The sequence below is a fragment of the Pomacea canaliculata genome, linkage group LG3, assembly GCF_003073045.1.
Source record: "Pomacea canaliculata isolate SZHN2017 linkage group LG3, ASM307304v1, whole genome shotgun sequence".
NCBI classification, from domain to species: domain Eukaryota; kingdom Metazoa; phylum Mollusca; class Gastropoda; order Architaenioglossa; family Ampullariidae; genus Pomacea; species Pomacea canaliculata.
This window is the reverse complement of record NC_037592.1, coordinates 24,135,541-24,156,267: the sequence shown is the minus strand read 5'-3', so window position 1 is coordinate 24,156,267 and position 20,727 is coordinate 24,135,541. Positions and strand designations below refer to the sequence as shown.

The window sequence follows — 20,727 nt, the reverse complement described above, 5'->3', positions numbered from 1 at the left end:
CAGGTTATTCGGATCTGGCTTTTTCCAGCATTTTCTGGTCCATGTAATAAAATAAAATAAAATAAATTCAAGTATAATCAAATAAACGTGGCCTGGAAACTCTACTGATCTTAACCCCATCGAGAACGTGTTTATTTGCAGGCAGACTGGACTACCTATGGAGAAGCTGATTTGAGCCTTCATAAAAGTGTGGAACTAATGTGGTAAAATGCAGCACTGCTCACAATTAAGGGATTCAATACCAAATCACATCAAATTGCTGCTGAAGAAACGAGGAAGTCATATAATGTACTGATGTGAGTGTATGAATATTATTCTCAGCAAAAATGAGCAAACTGTTTTTTTTGCTGTTTTTCCAGGGTTTTTATTTGTTTGCACAAGGGTGTATGCATTATGTATGTTTGCCTGATTGCGATGCCCTTCTGTGTCATACAGCATCAGTACTTTGTACTTTGTAAAGCGCATTGAACTCACCTCCGTGTGAGGAAATGTACTTTTTAAATTCAGTTATTATTACATGACAGATGTATATCGCATTTTTTTGTGCTTAATATTTTTATTATTTTTTGAGCCAGTAGACGACAAGAGCATTCCTGTCAAATTAGGATAACGGTTTATTTTTGCTTATTATCAACTAAAACCACGCGCTCGCACGCATGCACACACGCCCACACACACTCACCCACGCATGCACATACCTACTCTCTATAAAATGAAGGGTGTGCTGCTGTTAGAAAGCATCTTGACGAACTGCCAGGTTTGTCAAGCTACAACATGAGGCTCATCCAATTGAACTAACGGTTTCATCAAACTGGAATGTCAGGTTCTTGAGAGGAATTTCCAGTCTCATCAAATGAGAATACACAACTTGTCAAACTGAAATATCAGGCTCATCAGACAGAATTCTCGGCTCAAAATATCTCCGATCTCAAGGCTCATCAAGCTGAATTTAGAAGGCTCACCAATGCTAGATTCGTAAACCGGAATGCTAGGAACATTGAAGCAGAATAATGCCAGGCTCATCAAACTGGAATACTACACTCATCACTGGAACTCCTGGCTCACGAACTCAGTGTTGAAGTCCACAGAAAGGAAGACAAATCGAGCGAGAAAGAAATGTCTTTTTTCTCTATTACGGACAGGTGAGGTGAGCGAGTATCTGTCGGCGGACATCAAAAAAGAAAGGAGACATCATCACGTATCATCGAACCCAGCGACGCGCAGCGGACCCTACACTCCAGCTCTCGGTTGGGGTTATCAGCCCTCACAGGACTGGAGGTAGGGAGGGATACCTGGAGGGATACTTGGAGGGTTACCTGGATGAAGTCACGACACCAGTGGAGGAGGCGGACTTCAAAGCAGTCAAAGGTGGGGAGGGAGCAGGCAGTGAGTGAGGGCCAGGCGACAATCTGCAGACACCGTGTCTCCTTCTCTGCGTCCTTTGCAGGAAGCTGCTGCAGTTTTACTACTCGTGGCGTGCACTGGGGGTCAAAGATCGGGGATGTCGTCAAGTCGATTGTTTCCGGTTTATGACAGGTATGTCACAGGTAAAACTGCTAGAGTCGGCATGCTTGCTGTCTCCTCTCGAGATGGTGTGTGGGGAGGAGGGGGAGGAGGAGGAGGGAGAGAGAGAGAGGGGAGGATTGTGGGAGGAGGACAAAGGGGTGGGTCGGTGGTGGTTGTGGTGGTGGGAGGTTGTTAGGAACCGTACAGCAAGGGAGAACTGGAGTTTAACCATATGCCGTCAATGTGTTTGAGTCTGGGGAACACTCGAGGGGAACATGTACGATTTTATTTGTGCAGTTTCCTCCGGTTATGAAAAACTGCTACTATAGCAGGATAAATGAAAACTAATAATAAACCTAATAATTCGAAATATTGTTCATTCTCTGTTTGGTGTTGATTGCTAGCAATTTGTGATTGGTATACGTGTCTTACTGATGAAATCTTTTCAGCACTTTCCAGTTCTGAACACATGATGGGTAATTTCTGCTTTCGAAGTTCTGTAGCAGAAGTTTAACGAAGGAGTCAGGTTTATAATATTTAACAAGGAACCTCCTGCCTTCATTGTTGTACGGAGAGCTTCATATCGCGTTACAAATAATTACAATGTCCGAAGTACCATTCCAGGGGTGCAATTGTTTTCCCGCAATGAATTGAGAAGGAAATTTTAAAAAGCATATTATAATGTACCTATTTGTATATATATCTTTTTATTAACACAAACTGTATCCCAAGATCTAGCCCAAACCCTAACCCGTACCAAGCACAACAAAGAGAGAGAACTGCACACTACACCCTCCTCCCACCCGTTACCTCCACTTGCCATGATTTTCGTCTCGTGCGGCCTAGTCAGTCAGCGTGACGTGCAAACGACCGTGGCTGCTGCCGTTCGACGAAGTGTGACTAATGCCGACATTTTACGGAGGATCAAAACTGGCTTTCGTCTGTTGTAAGCTTGATACAAGGACGTCAGATTGAAAAGAATAGAATGAGAATGGAAAAAGAAGACTTTCCACGTGAAATTCTTTCGCATAATAACATAACAACAAAGCCGGCGTCATTTGTGACAAAATCCAGCTCCACACATTTCGCAGATTTGTATTTTGGGAGGAAGGGAGGAAGGGCGAGAGAGAGAGAGAGAGTGGAGTTGAGGGTGTGGCGGAGGAACATTGCCAATCTCTCATTCTGTTCTCCAGAAAGCTACTAGAGTCGTTAGAGTCACTGACAGCTAGCATTATGACCACGATAGGAAGCAAGGTATGATACTTTCTTCCTCCCTCTCTCTCTCTCTCACATACACACATAAACATTTTCTTCTCTCTCTCTCACTCACACACATACACGATTTCTCTCTTTCGTCCCAATACACACTCGCGGGCTTGCATACAATGTAAACACAGCAAAAAGACGAAAATGCCAAACTCTGCTACTCATAATTATATTTTAGTTTTATTTAGAAAAAAATGTGTATCCTGTGCGGATAAATATTTACAGCTCACAACACTATATAGACAACCATCGGTGTTCGACATACACGATGCGACATGTCACAACACTTTGCTTTTAGCTTCCGCCCAAAAGAGCCAGAAGAGTAAATCAGGCACATCATAGAAAATCATATCTCCAACGGTAGCAGGAAGTACAAGCAATAATTTCATCCATATATCGTATCGTCATTGGTAAATGCTATACTAGCATTCGGTACAAGCAGGAAGAGGTAAGGGAGCGGGGTAAAGGCTAAGGGAGACATCTAAGTCATGGTTAATTATGATTGAGGTTGTTGCTGAGCTTCGAGGATTTGATCTTGTTCTTGAAAATTTTGAAATCGAGCTACTAGTCTATAGTCGCCTATTTTGTCTCATTTTTAACAAAGGCATAGAAGGTTTGTGGAGGATTAATGAGTATAAATGACATTTTAACGTCCCTATCACTAGCTATGACCTTTAACCTTTATCTAGCCAAGCTTTTTGGATCAGGGTAGAGAAATGTGAGAGATAACTATACGGTAGCTAGGAAAGGACTGACGGGTCTCTGCTACTAAAGGTGAAGACATTTAAATCGCACATGCCTTTCTTTGTGTGTGTGTGTGTGTGTGTGAAAAGTAAAGAATGATTTTGCAGGACACAAGGAACTCGATCCTCTTGGTATCTGTGAATTTTAAAAGGAAAATCCCAGTTTCGGCCAATTGAGCGATCTTTAACCTTCATAACCAATCGCCATCGATGACACAATCACTATCGGGATCGACAAATAATATAATGTCGATCTAAAGGGGATGAATGTGGGATCCGAGTTCAGCACCATTGTTGCGAACGTGAGCAGGTCAGGGAGCGGGAGACATGTTGCTCTGGTCCACAGAGCTGTGAGCACAGTTTGTGAGCTTTCTTCAACGACAGACAAGCAACTGCAAAATAACGGCAAAGGACGTTACTCTGAGCCGCAAGACTTCAGTCGTGAGCAGTGAGTCATAAAATATTGGTACCTGGATTCTGTTTGACTGATCTCATCGTTTCCCCAGAACTGCACAGAATGGATCTGGTTCTTAAACTGTGCAACCGGGTTCTCCAAAAATAGAAGCACGATTTGTACTTTCTTACAAATTTGTCAATAAATTTAAGGTTTTCATTTCTCGTCATTAAAATAAAATATTGTAGGGTTGGGAATCCAGTAAAAAGCGGACAAATTAAGGTCACTTTTCGCATGAGAGATTTCTGCAAAGACGATCGGGAAGAAGTGACGTAAGCCTTTGAATAGGTTTTTGCATACAGTCTCCGAGTTTCACGAGCAAACAATTAAGGACAAGAGACGCAGTGTAGAGTAGCGAGCATAAACACACAATAATAGCTCAGCTTAGCATGTCATTATGCCACGCTCACAAATCACACTGGAACATCTGCTGCAACATGTCGGCAGGTGTAAAAGCAGCTGCTTCTTACTGAAGCCCGATTTGCTTATGGTTCTTTTACAGTTCATTCTGATATATAAAGTTGAAAAAGCAGGTCTACCCTGTGGGTTAGCAAGAACCACTGACCTGTCACATAAGTGAGACACTTCTCTTGATTTTTCTGCTTTCAAATTTTGCGAAACTAGTCCAGCAAATTGCGACAGAAAATATGGAAGCCAGTGCGAATCAAAACGGAGGGGTGGGGCGAGAAGGAGTAGGGTGGGGACCGCCATGCATATATTTGTTTGTCATTTATAATTATTTGCGTGTCTAGTACTTTAAATGTTTCTACGTGTCTAGTACTTTTAGAAGGTAAAAAAAAAAAATTAGCATTCGCTTTAATATGAAGAAGCAAGACAAAAAAGTGATGTTTAGCTTGCACCAAACTCAGTGATCAGCTGCTAATTTTTCATTCTTTTAAACATAGACATTCACCGGAATTCGCTGCATTGAATCAGAAAGTCAAGGTCAAACAGAGCCTCTTTTTTTGGGTTCAGTCATTCAAGACTTTGGACACCTAATTACTTTTAAATTTGTTCACCCAATTACATTTTTAGGAAGAGTTCTTTTCTAAGTTATGAGTGCAGAGACCTTTGGTTATACACAATTTGACAACCCATACCATCCCTGATCTGTAATAACCAAAAGCAAAAAAGAAAAAAACACGTTTTTCAATGTTTGACATGAAACAAACCAGAAAAGAACTGGGTATCCACACAACTGACAAACAGCACATTTTACACGAGAGAGAAACTATTTTATGCTAATTGTCAAAACACTGTAAAACACTCTACACTGAACAGGAACCACTTCGGACCATTCCAGTTTGTATTTTACGCCAAAGTCTACCTTACAACGTTCGTGCCACGATGGAGGAGACAGTCTTTCCCATTACAGGGACAAGAAGTCGATGTAGGTTTCTCTCCTGATGTTGCTAGTGTGATCGTAGCCCACCACCTTGATCTCAGTCCCCCCGAAGATGACCTCCAAGTCCACGGCTCTCTCCCGGTCCCCCGTGGGGTCTGGCATCTCCACGACTAAAAAGCCGCACTTTTCCACACCCTCCTCGTCCGTGTACTTGACATGTTTGTTCCCGGAACGGAAGAACTCGAATATGATTCCCTTCTGATTGTTGATGATAGGTGTGTACGTTTCTTGCCAAACCTCATTGTAACCGATGACTTCACCTGCGTGGGCCCAGGTTTGAAAGATATTCTGCAACAGACGACGAGAGCTGGCGTTAATGGTGGATACAAGTTCGTTGTGCATATTACTTATTAAATATAAAAAAAAATATTTAAAAAATACAGATCAATGAGTGCTGTCGCCAGAAGTCCTGCCCTGATTACCTTGCATAAATCCATGCCATCAGAGTTCACCCTCAAATCTTCGCGGTGCTCTCCCTCAACGAAGGGGAGGTAAGACCCGACGCCGTACGTGAAGCGGCAGATCCTCTGGCAGATGGCCGAGGGGTCATGGCCAAAGGCCACGGCGCCCTTGACGACAGTCAGGCTGGCCTCCTCTGGAACCAGGATGGTGACCGTTCTCCAAAAGCGTCCCTGAGAGACTTTTGCAGGCGCGTGGACTCTGCGAAGCCTCCGACTAGAAAGATGTATTGGAGGTCTTTGATCTTAGGCTTTTGAAGCAGCATGTCCACGTGATCGTTTATCTTGAAGAAAGAAGATCGACACGAAGACAAAGATAACACGATATTCAAAACACTTGCTTACAAAGGTAAGTACAAAGCCAATTGTCTCTCTAAGCAATTTGTTTTTAAATGGCAGGAACATATGGAGTGTTCCAGCAAAGGACTTATGGGAGAGAGAGGGTGTGTGAAAAGAGAGTGCGAGATTTTGTGTTTGTTTAGATATAAGATGTGTGTGTGTGTGAGAGAGAGAGATTAGGGGAGATTTCAAATGGTGACACAGACAAGCCCAAGCAGACCACACAAGCAAGCAAGGACCAAAAAAAAAAACAAAACAAAAAACAAACAAATAACAAAAAAACCCAACAACCCCAAAACAAAACAAAAATCAACAAAAGAAATTCCACGAGCCATCTCAAACAACCCCTCCCCTTAAAAAAAAAAAAAAAACCAGAGCAAATAAACGAACAAATCAAAACAAAGTGACAAGATAGAAAATTTTTGAACTTTTAAGTGTCATGAATTAGAAAGGAAGCACTGCTAGCGCAAAGACCGGCAGTCATAAGTCCAGAAGTGAACCCGTCCTCACCTGCTTTAGCACATCCTCAAAGAGAGAAGTCACAACAGTGGAAGACAGGACGAGCTTCCCGAGGAGAATTTGACGTCACTTCCGGTGTTCGCTGCATAGGTCTTGATGGCTTGCTGCACGCTGATGCCGTTGTGCCTGAAGTTGCAGAAGTTGTAGGGAAGAGACACGCGGATGTTTTCACACTCCCCGCGTTTTTTAATTTCAAAATCCTGCCACAGGCGACGACACCGCAGTTTAACAATACCGTGCTCCTCCCAACCTACTTACGTAAAGTAATGGGCGTGCCCTTCAGTCTCCTCTATTAATAATGTAATCATAATAGTTTTTTGTCAATTAGTACAAACAAAAGGTACAACGAAACTTCTCTATTTAAACATGTGTATGATGCGTTATAAAAAAGGCAGTGGAATAATAATAATAAAAAGCATTCCCAGGCCAGATACAACCCAAAACTCAATCAGAAAAACAGGAGTCAATAAATCATTATTTGCGAGTCGTCCACAGAATCGTCGTCCGAAGGACATCGTCTAAATGACGGGAAACAACTCGCAAAAGTTCGTTTTATCTGCAGACATGTCTACCAACCTGTAAGAGTTCCACAAAGTCTTTTGCAAAGTCCCTCCGGAAGGCATCGATGAAGTCCACCCCGAAGATCTGTTCTAGAAGATTCTGGAACCTTCTGTCGATGATAGTGCCGCCCCAGGCCCCTCCTGTGGCGCGGAACAACTCACGAATTCTTGAATCTTTCCTGATCTTGTGAGCGACCACATCTATCGTGCCACCTGTAGAAAAAAAGCGAACGTCCACTGGAGTCTTTGCCAGCAAAGAGACATTGCTTTTCCGGTTATACGCTTTTACAGATGAGGAATGGAGGAGATGTAAAGGGGTTAGCGAAGAAGGAAGAGAGTGGCGAGGAAGTAAGAAGTCGGTGAACAGATGCGTTTTGAAGTAAAGAGTATGTCACAAGAAGAAGTAAAAGCAAATCAGGAAAGAAAGAAAGTATAGCTCGAGAGAAAAATATGGAAGCAATGAAAGATGAGTAAACGATGCACAAACATGTATCTTTTCTATTCTTTGTCTCGCACGAGATAGACGCAAGAGCATTAAGAATATATATTTGAAAATTCTTTAATTTCTTACACAAAATTGTACAGTTTATTTTTTACAGATCTTAAAAAAAAAATAAATAAAAAAAATAAATAAAAAAAATAAAGGGAGTTAACCCGATACAATATAATAAGCATGTAGATCTAAATGGATTTTTTGACGGACTTGATTATTATATTTTCTTTAAACTCCCAGCAGTTAATGTTAGAAGGTACTCACCCCCAGCATCCACCACCAAGTACTTGGTGCCCGGTTCAAAGGTTGGCTTGTTGATAGAGTTGTCTTTGTAGCCGACAAAGTCGGTTTCTGGCAGATGGCGGCAGTGTAGAGACGCGGCTTCTGGCTCAAGGGCTATAACTAGCTGCTCGCTGTTAGGCTTGCTGATTAGTCTCCCCTGTAAGTAGCTGCATTGTTAAAATATTGTTTCCGATCATCTGTATATGGCTACCTGTCTCCCCAAATCGTTCACACTTATACGTGCATACAATACACATACGTATACACACGCAATAATGCCAAATGTTGTTCTCAACCATGTTGTCTACAGTTGCCTACAGTTGCCTAGTGAGAGTGAGAGAGAGAGATTAAGGTCCAAATATTATATAGACTTTGGTAAAACAGTCAGGCAAAGAGTATTTTTGTTCTTACCCTGTAAGCTGCCTCTCTCATGAACTGCTTGGCGTTCTCATCCCAGATGGCGGGTACTGTAAGTACCCAGCGAACCGTATCCGGATGGGGATCGTACCCAAGGTGGGCACCGACGGCTCTCAGCAAGTGTTTCTTCATGAACGTCAGCGAGTGGGCAAAGACGTCTACCGCAAGCTGTGTTCTCCCGTTGGCGGCAGGTATCACCAAGTCTGTCGTCAAGTCCTGCCCACAGAGCAGCCAGTCATTAACGTGCTTGCTATCATTACTGCAGTTCCTAATCTATTTTTCCCGATTTTACTTTAAAATAAAAGTTTTACAAAATGCACGTGTCGATTTGTTGGCAAGATCCTGTGTACATGGTGTTAAATTCGACAATATCTAAAGTCATCATACGGTTTCAGAAATATATGTTGAAATTATTAAACGATCGTTTGTGCATGGGGCTAGATTTTCGTTAACACTTGAAAGTTGGTGCGTCTTAAAGTAAAGGTCTCGAGGCTAGAAATGTGTCTTCACTTCGCCCATAGTCACGTGGGATGTAATCGCAGCACGCTGACGTTTCGGAAGGACACGAAGATGGTTATTCATTTGCTTAAAACTGCTTTTCCAACGACCGAAGAAATATGCAGTGGATTTACATTCCTTCATGCATGAATGAAAGGATACCTACTTACTGTCTTATGATGTGGGCAACACTTTGCTTGAGATGCATATTATTGTTTATGGCCCTATTGACTGAAACTATGACATATGAAAGGCAATGCAGCAGTTTGTAAGCAACACACCTGCATTACGAGCAAAGCACCAACAATGTTTAGCTTCTCAAACAAACAAACAAACAAACAAACAAACAAACAAACAAAAACAAATAAATAGGGAATTAAAAGTCGAGTCACACAGAAAACTGTACACTGAACTTATGGCTTCAATTACTCCCGCTCTTATACCAACTAACCCATTGTAATATGTAGGTAAAAATATACAGAAAAAATGTACATGATGTTCGTATGTCTGTATTCGTTTTGGAATGAAGTTATGTCCCCTGGTACAGTCATAATGACCGTGAAGCAATGTGGCAAAAAGTCACTGAATCTCTGACACACACGTACACTCACCTTATTGTCATAAAGTTTCATCTTGAAGCGATCGAAGTACAGGTACTCGCTGGCCTCCTCCTCGGTCAGGTCATGGTACCGAGACGTGGCCTCGAACCCGAAGGCCTCGAACTGCCCGTCGGGCTTAAGCAGCAGACACGTCGGCGTCTTGTGCAGCAGGAAGCCCTGCGTCTGGCCCCAGTTCTTGTTGACATGCACGGCATCTTTGTTGGACGAGAAGGAGTAGGCGTAGCCGCTGAAGGTCGTGCCGAAGTCGATGGCGGCCACGATCTGGTAGTCCGCCGCCTTGAAGCCTTGCTCGTAGTCGCGGTCGTCGGTGGGGGACTTTGTCGCGCTGCCACCTCCACCGCCGCCGCTGCCACCACCGCCGGCACCAGCTGTGGAGGTCGTCGCTGGTGACGCCGAGAGGCTAGAGCTACGGGGCGAGGAAGATGTGGAGGATAGTCGTCAGGAGACAGCGGTGGGTGCGACAAGTCCGTGCGTCTGTCGCCGCTGGCCATGGCTGGTGAGGGACGGGAGGGGCGTGGGGGAGCCGACTGGATGGATCTTTAGATGCAACAGAACGTCCAGGGGGAGTTAAGGTGGGTGGGAGGAGAAGGGGGGGAGGAAAGTGGGTGGCGTCCGACGAATCCGCCCGGACAAAATAAACAGCACGCCGAAGATAGGGTCAAGGTCGTGTACAGCCTGCCAGGCGGGTCATCCCTTGGCTGGCGTCAGCTGATGATCGTTGTAACCACTGCATGCTAACGGCCAGCATTGGGATGGGGGTTGTGGGGAAGAAAAAGATGAGGAAATCGCCAACGACAGTGACCTTGCTGCAGGATGATGTCGTACTCCTTAGAACACTAAACAGCCAAGGCGGAGAACATATGCGACCTCAGACCCAAGTCTTTGTTTTCAGCGTCCACGCACCGACAAAAGCCAACACCACTGCTTACTGTTCTTGTGTCACCGATGCCAGAAGTCTCCCGGATGACAGTGGCTTTCCGGACGCCGCCACCAGACGGCTGCGATGAACACAGATTGTGGAGACGTCAGAGTGCTGGCCTTTAGCAGTTGGCGTTCTTTCTCAGTGTCTCTGGCACCGCGGTACGGCACCAAACGGTTTTGCACACTGACAGTGCTTCTGAATAATTCATCAGGTCAGGCATCGATTGAGGTGCCATGCGCGTGCGTCGCGCGTGCAGCATGCACGGTCGATACGGTGGGAGGTGGTTGGAGAACACAATCACACACACTAGCAAATCGACACAGACTTGGGTTTTGGCGGTGGTGTGATGATGACGGTGGGGAAACACACCCGTCATGCATTGCGCGGCGCAGGGCGGGTTCGACCCTGGCGAGGTCACAGCATGACGAATTCGAACACCTGCTGATGAAAAACCCAAAACATGATTGACGCTAATTTTTATGCACATATACACGTATGCACGCGTGTAAACACTCCCAGACTCCAATGCAGTCTTTTTTAAAAAAAAATAATTGTGTCGCCGTTGCCCTCACTATTTCCATACTCAGTCATTTTTCTAATAATTTTCAATTTTCTTACCAGGCCCACGACGCATGACAGCGAATGGGGCTAAGGTTTCCAGGGAAACAGGTGCGGCTGGCTGCTTGCAGGCTGGCAGCATGGCATGGTAGACAGAGCCCGCCAGTTATCTGCACCGTTATCGATTGATTTCTTTTTTTTTTTTTTTTTTTTTTTGGCTGCTTTCATTCCCGCGCTCCGGCTCCCAAACACGTTCCGTCCTCTGTCCTTTGAGTGAGATTGCGGAGCTGTGAAGAAACAGCGTTCCATTTGCCCTCGAGAAGGTAAGATGTTTAATTTAACAAGATTCGCTCGTGCTGACTAGTAAGTCAGGCTTTGTTTGCTGGAAGCCAGCGCGATGACGCGAGTATTGTTGTTATTTGCCGGTAGGACGACGTGCAACACTTGATTTCCTGCACATGCTGGAGATTCGCAATATTCGGTTCTGTTGCTGAAAATGTAGGTTTTGCTGATTGCAAGTACCCACGTCCAATAAAATGACATGTAAAATAGACCATGGTGATGGCGGCCTGCCAGACATGCGGCCGTTCCATAGTGATGGAGGTCGAGTGGAAGGCGCCTTGCGCCAACTTGTAGCAGGGATGGGGAGATATATATATATCAATGGACTGAATGATTGCGAGTTTATGAACGACGCATTAAAGAAATGTAATTGAAAAATGTGAAGAGGAAAAAAGCTTTGTGTTCTGGAGGAACTTAATTATAACCGACGTGTAATTGAAATCTTTACTTTGTTGGGTTACGGTTGACCTCCGATACACCTGCAATAACTCCAGACAAAGAATAGTATTTCTTTTATGTGCTGATGGGTGAGATTCAGCTGTCATGAATGGCAGACATAGGGCGCATATCTGAGCAAGGTGGCCACATTATCATCGATAATGTTCTGCGTAACTGTGATTCACGGTACAGGCGCTGTCCGCTGCTCTCCCAGTATCCATTTTCTCCTCTGAGTCAGTGTCCAGTCTTGAACAGGTCTCTTCGTTGAAAAATACGAGTCACTGTTGTATTTATACAATATATATATATATATTTATATAATACCCATATATAAACATCCATACAAAATATTCATCCATTACCTATTACTGCACTACCCTCTCTTCTAATCGATCCATCTTCTCCGTTTCATCCCCCGGAACTAATCCGAACACCACCACCACCACCACCACCACCACCTATTACTGCACTACCTCTCTTCTAATCGATCGATCTTCTCCGTTTCATCCCCCGGAGCTAATCCGACAGCACCACCACCACCACCACACCACCACCACCACCACCACCACCACCACCACCACCACCACCACCACCACCACACCACCAAACTAAATAAATATTATAGCTGTAAAGTTGTGTTGATGAATAGTCACAACTGCATTTTAAAGAAAATAAAAAACGAGCACTCTGCCGATGATAGCCGTTCAAGTTCAAGGTCTAGGACCAAATTTTATTTGCAGACGAGGCGATCGCCATGTGCAGGAGATTTCAGTGTTCCGCCCTCCGCGCGAGAGATGATCAGAGGGAACGGGAAAGTGGGGCACAGAAGACGGTGGGAGGAGACGGCTCCAGGGAGAGATGGACAGGGGGGAGAGAGAGAGGAGACATTCCTTGGCAGCTGCTGTAAAATTATCGATCGGGGTCACACACACGCACACACACGCACGCACACACACACGCACAGACACGCACACGCACACACACGCACAGACACACACAGAGCAAACAAACCCAAATTCTCTTGACCTTCGTTGTCTCCCCTGCTCTAGGAACGATCAGTGACAGAAGAGCGGAGACAACTGCATAGCTTTGGGTGGAAGGGAGGCTACTGCTACCCAGTAGGTCAGAAGTGGACATACAAGATTTGCCAATGTCCGGCACTGAATCTGAGATCAACATGCACCAAACGCTTTCTCGGTGTAGCAGTTTTATGTGAAAACTTTCTGAACTGCTTGTGCAACAGCTTCATCCGAAATAAAGACAGGAAAGCACAATAGTTGCATCTGCACTATATGATCACAACGGCTGATTGTCAATAATTTCCATATTTAGTTCAAGTTTAATAAATGTTCGATTCTTTTTAGCATGAAGCTGATGTATATGTATGTAAAGCATACAAGAAGCCATACCGTCTAACTCTTTCTCTCGTTTTTGTTCTGAGAAAGAGAGGGGGAGGGGAACTGAAGAGAGAGGGAAGGGAAAAGGAGGGAGAGAGAGCAAAGGGGATAGATAGCAGCTGCAGGCAACATCAAATTTCGAATCGATGACCCGACAGCAACATGACTAGGCCACATTAACATAAGTTTTGCCGGAGAACCGGGGTCACCGAGTCTGTCACTGTCAACGTGTGATTCAGTCCCCTTTCTGCCTCTCGAGCTCTGACTCACAGATGCTAAGCCTGGCGAAAGAACAGGTCGGAGTTTGGTCGGGGATGAGGGCGGGGTAGTGATAGAGAATGGAGCGAGAGAATTGTCTGTACACAGAGCTGTATTTGTCTTGCTCATTCTACTGTTGCTTTATTTGCTAAAGGAAGAAACAGGGAGAGAGAGTGAGTGTGTGGAGAGATGATGTTTGGCTGGGGTAAGGATGCATCTCGGTAACATGAAGCATCTTCCACGCCTAGTGCCATTATCATAACGAGGCTGAGGCTGGAGACCCCGGATGTTGGAGGGGAGGGGAGAGAAAGAAAGAGAGGGATGTGTAGGCGCGGGTCTGTGCCATAAGGCAGCGTGTGTTGCCGGAGGAGGCAGGGTCGTGACAGCCTCCCATGGAGAGCACTTGGGGATCAATACCCTCGCAGCTTGGACAGTGTCTGTACGTCTTCACAAAGGAGTGCAGTCCCTTCATAGACTGTATGGCCGGTAGGTTGTCACAAAACCCCACATTTTTTTTTTAAACAATTTACTATAATATTTGTAGCTGTTGCACTATTCAGACTAAAATGTTTGCATGCACTGCACGTGAGGCGGCGCTTACTGCGAAACATTGTGTCACCAGTGATGCTTGGTGTCCACGCCTAACCCTCCTGAAGTCTCGTGGGTGTGTAGCTTGCACGTGTACAGTTGACATGGCGCGGTAAACATGGAAGACTACACGAGAATGATATACAAGATTTGGGCCAGGTCTTCTTACTGAATTTTACTGATTGAGACCATAGAGTCATCCGGGTGATTTTTCTTGAGCCCACCTTGTAATGGACGTCGGTAGAACTCCCGATGCACATTCGGGTAGGACTGATCTTAGGCAAAAATGAGTTTTGCTTTGTCACATCAAAGAGTCCCCACCATACCAACGTGGAAATATATAATATCAAAGGAATATTTTACTATTTATGCATGAAATAAGACCTGGCTAGACAGGGGTGAGCAATACTTTCGTGATCTGTTTTCAGCATTTTATTTAAGTAGAAACGTCTGAATCACTAAACTTCACTTTTGTTCTGAAACATCTTTTAGGAAATTGATGTAAACTAAGGTAAAATAAATAATGATAATGAATTAAAAGATTTATAACAGTAGTTGTGTTGTACTTATAAGCATTTTTAATAAATAAAGCATATTTATAAATTTAAAAAACGATATGTAAACTGGTTTGTTTTATCACCCTTTACACGACAACGAAAATCTGCGAGACTATTGAGAGAAGATTTAAGGTGCACATCGATTTGTGTAGGAGACATTCTCATGTTCAGCAACAGGTTCTTGCACTCTCCATACCAAAAAGAATTATCAGATGCGCCTGAGAAGTAAGAAAGACTAATCATGAAATTAAACAGGCAGCACTAGACAAGACTGTTAAATATTCCAAAGAATTTAAACAAAAATAATCCCAGATGCTGCTTCAAAGCCGCTTTAGAACAGTGCATCAATGAAATGTAATCCTTTACAGGATGCACTTTGTTGTGGCTGAATATGGTCAGTTCTTGTGTGTCCACGGCTGAAGTTTGGATGTAATTAAACTTTTTACTATTGTCCAGGCAGGATCTAGCATACCCTGACCAGGCAACTGTTATGGCAACGCCTAAAATTCCTAGCCACAAGTCTTAAAATGAAATAATAAGTTTCAAGGCGTTTAACAGCTTTATAACTTTGAGACGTTTGTTGGTTGACCCACACAGGAAAGAAAACGCTCCCCCTGGACACCATGGCGACCGAAGGAACGAAGGACATCATGACGGAGGCGCGCAACTTCACCAGCAGCCTGTCCAACGTCTTCCTGCTCAAGAAGCGAGACCAGCAGTCCAAGCACCTACTGGAGAAGGCCAAGACCATCATCGAGGGCTTGATAGCCGAAAACCAGAAGATCTCCTCGGGCTCCTCGACCCCCCGCCAGGCCCGCAGTACCGGGGGCATGGGTCAGCTGTGGGTCAAGCTGGACGAGCTGAAGCGAGAGAACGACGACCTCAAGCGACAGCGAGGCCGGTCGCAAGAAGACAGATGCTCGTCGCCAAAAGACAAAGTATATTTACCAGGAGACAGTAGAATGAAAACATGTTTGATTACAAAGCGTATTTACAAGGAGACAGTAAAACACGAACATGTTTACTAACGAAGTTTATGTACAAGGGGAGGAGGGGCAGTAAAATAAAATCATGTTTGATTACAAGGTATATATTTACCAGGGTACAGTAAACTAAACACATGGTTTGATGGGGGTTAATTCAATAATTCAGTGTCACACAATGCCTGAACACCTGCTTACCATTACCTATTTCTCCTCCCCTTCACACTCTTGCTTCTTTTACCCTCTTCTTTAATCAGTATTTTTCCCTCGTCTTTCTTCTCTCTTTCTCTCCTGCTTTTCTTCTCTCCATTCTCCTCCTGCTCCTGAGTGAAGGCCCTACGAGGGCACAGAGAAACTATTTTTAGTTTGCCCACATGCAGACTGGTGTCATCCTCTAAGTGTGAAGGTGGTTGATGTGGTGTTCCAGGGCCCAGGTGACGTCATCATCAGCGACCTGCAGAAGACCAAGACCGAGAACGAGGCGCTGAAGGCACAGGTGGCGCAGCTTCAGAAGACGGTGAGGGAGCTGCAGGCCGTGAACGCCACGCTGCAGGACGAGTACAAAAGGGCAAAGGTCGCACTGGATGCTGCGCAGCGCTCTGTTGAGAAGGCTCGCCAAGACTACAAAAAATTAGAGACGAGCTTCACTTCCGCCAAGACGGAAAACGACTCTCTGAAGCAGAAGTAAGCTTTCCAAACCTTAACACTCTATTACAATTTTCACGACATTCAATGGGCTTGTGGTTTGTTGAAGAGTATTTCAGTATTTGCATTTTAATGCTGGCTCAGAAGAAATATCGTAAATTTCCGCGACTTTTTTTCCCCCAGCTTTAAACCCTGCGATGCGGCTTATTTGTGGGTTTTCCATGATTGCTAAAGATTTAGTTAGCAAGACAACCTTTAATGGACTCGTTGGTTGGCTTTTTGACTGTCAAATAAAAAAATGGAATTTATTATAGCGGGTACTGTAAGTCACGGGGTAGAATTGTTGTCCAGCAGAATGACTAGCAGCGTCAAACCGATGGTCAGGGCCGACAACCGCCTAACGGAGAACATCAGCGAGCGTTGCCGGCCCACCACCGTGGCGCTGCGCTACAACACCCTGGAAAGCCAGCAGTGGGTAGATGCCAAGGAGGCCATAGAGGAAGCCCCCGGCATGGGTCTGGACGAGTGTAAAGTCGTGGGCCTGCTCTGCCAGGGACTGGTGGTAAGTCGATGATTAGTTCTCGTGGGGAAACAAACACAAACAAATGTACGCTGTCCACGCTGGCAGCCATGTTGCTGTCGGTGATGAGGGTGAGCGAAGGGTAGAATAAAACTTCATGCAAGGACCATTTTCAGGGAGAACAAGTTCAAAATATTCTTCGGTCAGTTAAATCTGGCCAGCCGTGGGTTGTTTTGTTATTAAAAATATCTACGGTTCTTCTGAAAAAATAACCACTAACATGATCGTCCAGTTCTGTGATTTAAAGCTGAAGGTATGTCATGTTATTGTGTAACCAATAATTATTAGTCACCTAGGTGTATTTGTAGTCCCTTCGGGGCCATAGGTATAGTTGTTTTTTTTAATGCTCGGATAATAAAAACTAAAAACTGTAAATGTGGAAATGTAGAGTCGAGACCAAAGAATTCTAAAGTCGAGAAAAGTTCGCCATGCAGATGGGTCTTTGACAAAGCATGTCAGGTGAGATGACAAATCCCCAAGGAAGATTAATTTGTATTTGAAAATATTCTGTCTTTATCTGTAACAGAGCGCGTATAATGCTGCAGGACAACTGTACAACAATGTTGAACTCGTGGTTGCGGAGCTTCTGAAACGACCGACGTTAGCTGTAAGGTTCTTCTCCTCTTCTTTCCCGCTTTATTGTCAGTCAAAATGATTTTATTCTTAAAATAAAACAATATGAACAAACAGTACACAAATAAAAACAAAACAATAGAAACACCAAGGAAAGGAAACAAAAGAGAGAGAAGTACCCTCCAAAACAAACAAAACAAATTGGAGCTCCGTCATGTCCAGTATATAATTGATCTAATTAATTATATTCAAATTACTCATTTTGGTACAGGGCTAATTACTAGTCGCCTATGTGCATTTGTATTCCCTTGGGGCTATAACTATTTAAAAAATTACATTTAAATTCTTGTTTACATATTTTCTTTTTGTGCTTTTCTAATTCTTTTTTTAACTGTCTACCTTATAACTTTCTAGAGGTTTTAACTGCATGTTTCTCCGTACTTTTTCCCTGTTTTTCTTTTTTGTCGCTTGCTAGAATTATTTTCAATTTAGTTATGATTATAAGAATCATCTTTCTATAAATTTTTTCTTTTACGTACAAACGCTTTACTAACGTAAAAGGCAAACAGTGCTCCCCCTACGCCACCTCCATGGAAGCCACTACATTACTACACTTTCTTTTCATCTTCATTCGCATAAGGATCAGCTTTTCTCTCTGACTTTGTTCAGACGGCTATCATTGAAAATCATCTTGTGAGCACTGCTCAGCTTCCAGCCCTGTCAGACGATGTTACAGACCTCGTTAAGCAGAAGCTGAGACAAAACGCAGATGGCGTCGACACTGATGTTCTTTGTCAGGTAAAAACAAAACTATTCAACGTACTCCCCCTCTCTCTCTCTCTCTCACACATATTCCTATATTTAGCCAACAATTTGTACTCTTCTAAATCGGCTTTCAATAAATATTCCATTACATATAAAACATTTTTGAGTGCGCGAGTGCTTGTTTATGTGTGTGGGTAATTATGGACTGAAGAATGATGGCAGGGTGTGGAGGGCCACCTCTCATTTTAGGATTTTCAGGTTTTAATGAATAAATACCTGACTCGAAACAAGCTCATAATAAAGTAGATGTAAATCTGTTCACTTGTGTGCTGGACAGATGGCTGCTGATTGTCAAGACCCGACTGTCCGAAACGAACTACAGAAGTTATCTAATAAAGCGATAGACGAATACCTCAACGAGTGCGCCAGGGTCAGCTGGCAGATGGTGGTACAGAGCCCGCCCATGCGCCTCGTCGCAGACGACACTAAATTCGATGACGTGAAGCACAAGCTGTGGTGGTCATGTGACCAGTCTCGTGCTCAGAACGTGGACATGTTTGTGTGGCCGGTACTGTACGACTATGAAAATGGCAACGTCCTCGTGAAAGGCTGTGTGTACGCCAGTTAACTTTTCAATACCTGTGTATGTCAGTTAACTCATCAACACCTGTGTACGTCACCTAACTCATCAATACCTGTGTTCATCAACTAACTCATTAATACCCGTGTACATCACGTAACTCATCAATGCCTGTGTACATCACCTAACTCATCAATGCCTGTGTACATCACCTAACTCATCAACATCACCTAACTCATTGACATTGTGTTTTCGACAAAATCTCCCCACTCCTCTTCTCATCGGAGCTCTGTTATCGCGCTTTCTTGTCATGTTTTCTTGTAGTGAGTGTAGTTGTTTCATATGTATAACAATTATCTTCGCCATTAAGTGTGAACTCGATATGTACAGTTACAAGCGCAATAGTCCCTTACGCCTATTAATGTGTGTGCGTGTGTGTGTGCGCGCGCGCGTTCGTTTATTTGAGATGCCAACAATGGCAGTGAGGTGTGATACCGTGTGATGATGTGACACGTGTGATGATGTGATGTGTTACGGGGATGTTCGTGCAGGTCTGGAAGTGTAGCGAGAGGAGGGGGTGATGCTCAGCAAGTGGGGGGAGAGGTAGACTAGAGAGTGCGCTGCTTTGTTGTAGCCCTATATTCAGCCAACAGCTTCAGGCTGCGGCTCTTCGTCGCTTGTGGGACAAAAGGACTTACATAATATACTCTGTGGGCCATTGTAATGTTTGTGCACAATCCTGCGATTTGGAAGCTGCCTTGAAGACAGTGGTTTGTATCCTGTGATTTGATGAGTTGGGTTTTTTTTTAATTTAACAACGTTTTAAGACAAATATTTTCTTTGTACAGGCATTACTAGATTTGTATATGTATGTTTCTTGTCAAGAACATAAGCATCAAAATAGTCTGCGTGTATGATATGCAGACATGCCTGCGTTTATCTGTACGTACGTCTGGTGAGCTTAATAAGCATTTTGCAAGCGACCTAATGAGCAGTTAAAACATGGCTTTTACCTGTTAGGTCCGTTTTATGGCTGGACTTGTGTGGACATGAGCATTTGCAGGCTGGATTGCTATTTTTCAAGTGAAGTGCACGCCCTGGTAACAGCTTCTGGCTACATAACTTTCATCTCATGTACATTCTATGTTTGTTTGCATGTGTCCGTGTCTGTGTGTCTTTTATTCTGTAAAGTACCGTGAGGATTGGCGCTTTATAGGATTGTCCTGTATAATTCCGCTCTTTTATTATTATTATCATAACATGTCAGGTCATTTGGGTGTTGCCTGTTGTTGTTGGCTTTGTTTTTAACACTCCTGTTATCGGTTCCTTCGTCGCTCTGTATGCCCATTCACTTGCCCTGGCACTAGATGTGGCCTGATGGCGCATGGCATTGACAGTGAAGACTGCAAGCTTTGCAAGAGACTGAAGATCGTGGGTTCATACCCAACATGCATCATGAGCTGACTCAAGAACTCGCTCGGAAGGTTTGGCGATTTCTTATTTTTATAACATATGACAATGTGCTTTTTTCTGCAGTTTATTTGCAAATTAAAGCATTTTATTACCCTTATAACATAGTTTAATGGTTTGTTCTGAGAGTATGGGCGCTACAAGCGCATTGAAATTGCATGAGAGAGGGAAAAATGAGAAACAAGTGAGAGTGCTCAAAGAAAAGGTTGAGTGAGTGAGAGAGAGAAATAGATACTTTCAATTTTCAACATTCCTTCACTCAACAAGGTGGCGATTATGAAAAAAGAATTCAACAATAGCATCCGTGTGCATGTTTACCTGCAAGCGTAAACTAACTAAAAAGCTCGTTATACCACAGTCGCATTACGAGATTTTACACTTAATAATCAACACAGTCTAAACATCATATATCAAAGCAACTATTTTTTAAACTCAAAAAAGACATACAATTCAATAATAAAAACCCTTTAATTCAATATATGTAACATAATGAAATGTAAAGATCTATTAG

The 20,727-nt window shown here is 43.7% G+C and overlaps 2 protein-coding genes across 4 annotated transcripts; one reads left to right on the top strand and one right to left on the bottom strand.

Annotated features, from left to right (window-relative positions):
- Positions 1 to 2,933: 2,933 nt before the first annotated feature.
- On the bottom strand, positions 2,934 to 9,998 carry LOC112560116 (heat shock 70 kDa protein 12A-like; the record flags this gene model as incomplete). Its single annotated transcript, XM_025231703.1, is given in 9 exon segments — positions 2,934 to 5,662; positions 5,797 to 5,987; positions 5,990 to 6,116; positions 6,682 to 6,743; positions 6,746 to 6,890; positions 7,267 to 7,463; positions 8,008 to 8,182; positions 8,437 to 8,658; positions 9,552 to 9,998. Coding segments are annotated over 9 exon segments (1,890 nt in total), but the record flags the coding sequence as incomplete, so codon positions are not given.
- Positions 9,999 to 11,118: 1,120 nt separating this feature from the next.
- LOC112560114 lies at positions 11,119 to 20,316 on the top strand. 3 transcript variants are annotated; one of them, XM_025231702.1, is made up of 7 exons: positions 11,119 to 11,363; positions 15,218 to 15,558; positions 16,031 to 16,287; positions 16,600 to 16,810; positions 17,355 to 17,435; positions 18,071 to 18,199; positions 18,504 to 20,316. In XM_025231702.1, exons 2-7 carry the CDS (start codon positions 15,244 to 15,246, stop codon positions 18,792 to 18,794), a joined length of 1,284 nt encoding a protein of 427 aa, XP_025087487.1. In that variant the 5' UTR covers positions 11,119 to 11,363; positions 15,218 to 15,243; the 3' UTR covers positions 18,795 to 20,316. The 3 variants fall into 3 exon arrangements, with proteins under 3 accessions (XP_025087487.1, XP_025087485.1, XP_025087486.1); XM_025231700.1 differs by lacking the exon at positions 11,119 to 11,363 and adding an exon at positions 13,714 to 13,961; XM_025231701.1 differs by lacking the exon at positions 11,119 to 11,363 and adding an exon at positions 13,718 to 13,961 and having other exon boundaries at positions 16,603 to 16,810.
- Positions 20,317 to 20,727: the final 411 nt, after the last annotated feature.

What these genes read in the sequence shown, in the direction of transcription:
- LOC112560114 (XM_025231700.1), top strand. Translation starts at nt 13,868, where the DNA reads ATGGAGAGCACTTGGGGATCAATACCCTCGCAGCTTGGACAGTGTCTG. An exon ending in TGCTCTGCCAGGGACTGGTG is followed by an intron (nt 16,811 to 17,354) that starts GTAAGTCGATGA and finishes TATCTGTAACAG; the next exon opens with AGCGCGTATAATGCTGCAGG. An exon ending in ACACTGATGTTCTTTGTCAG is followed by an intron (nt 18,200 to 18,503) that starts GTAAAAACAAAA and finishes TGTGCTGGACAG; the next exon opens with ATGGCTGCTGATTGTCAAGA.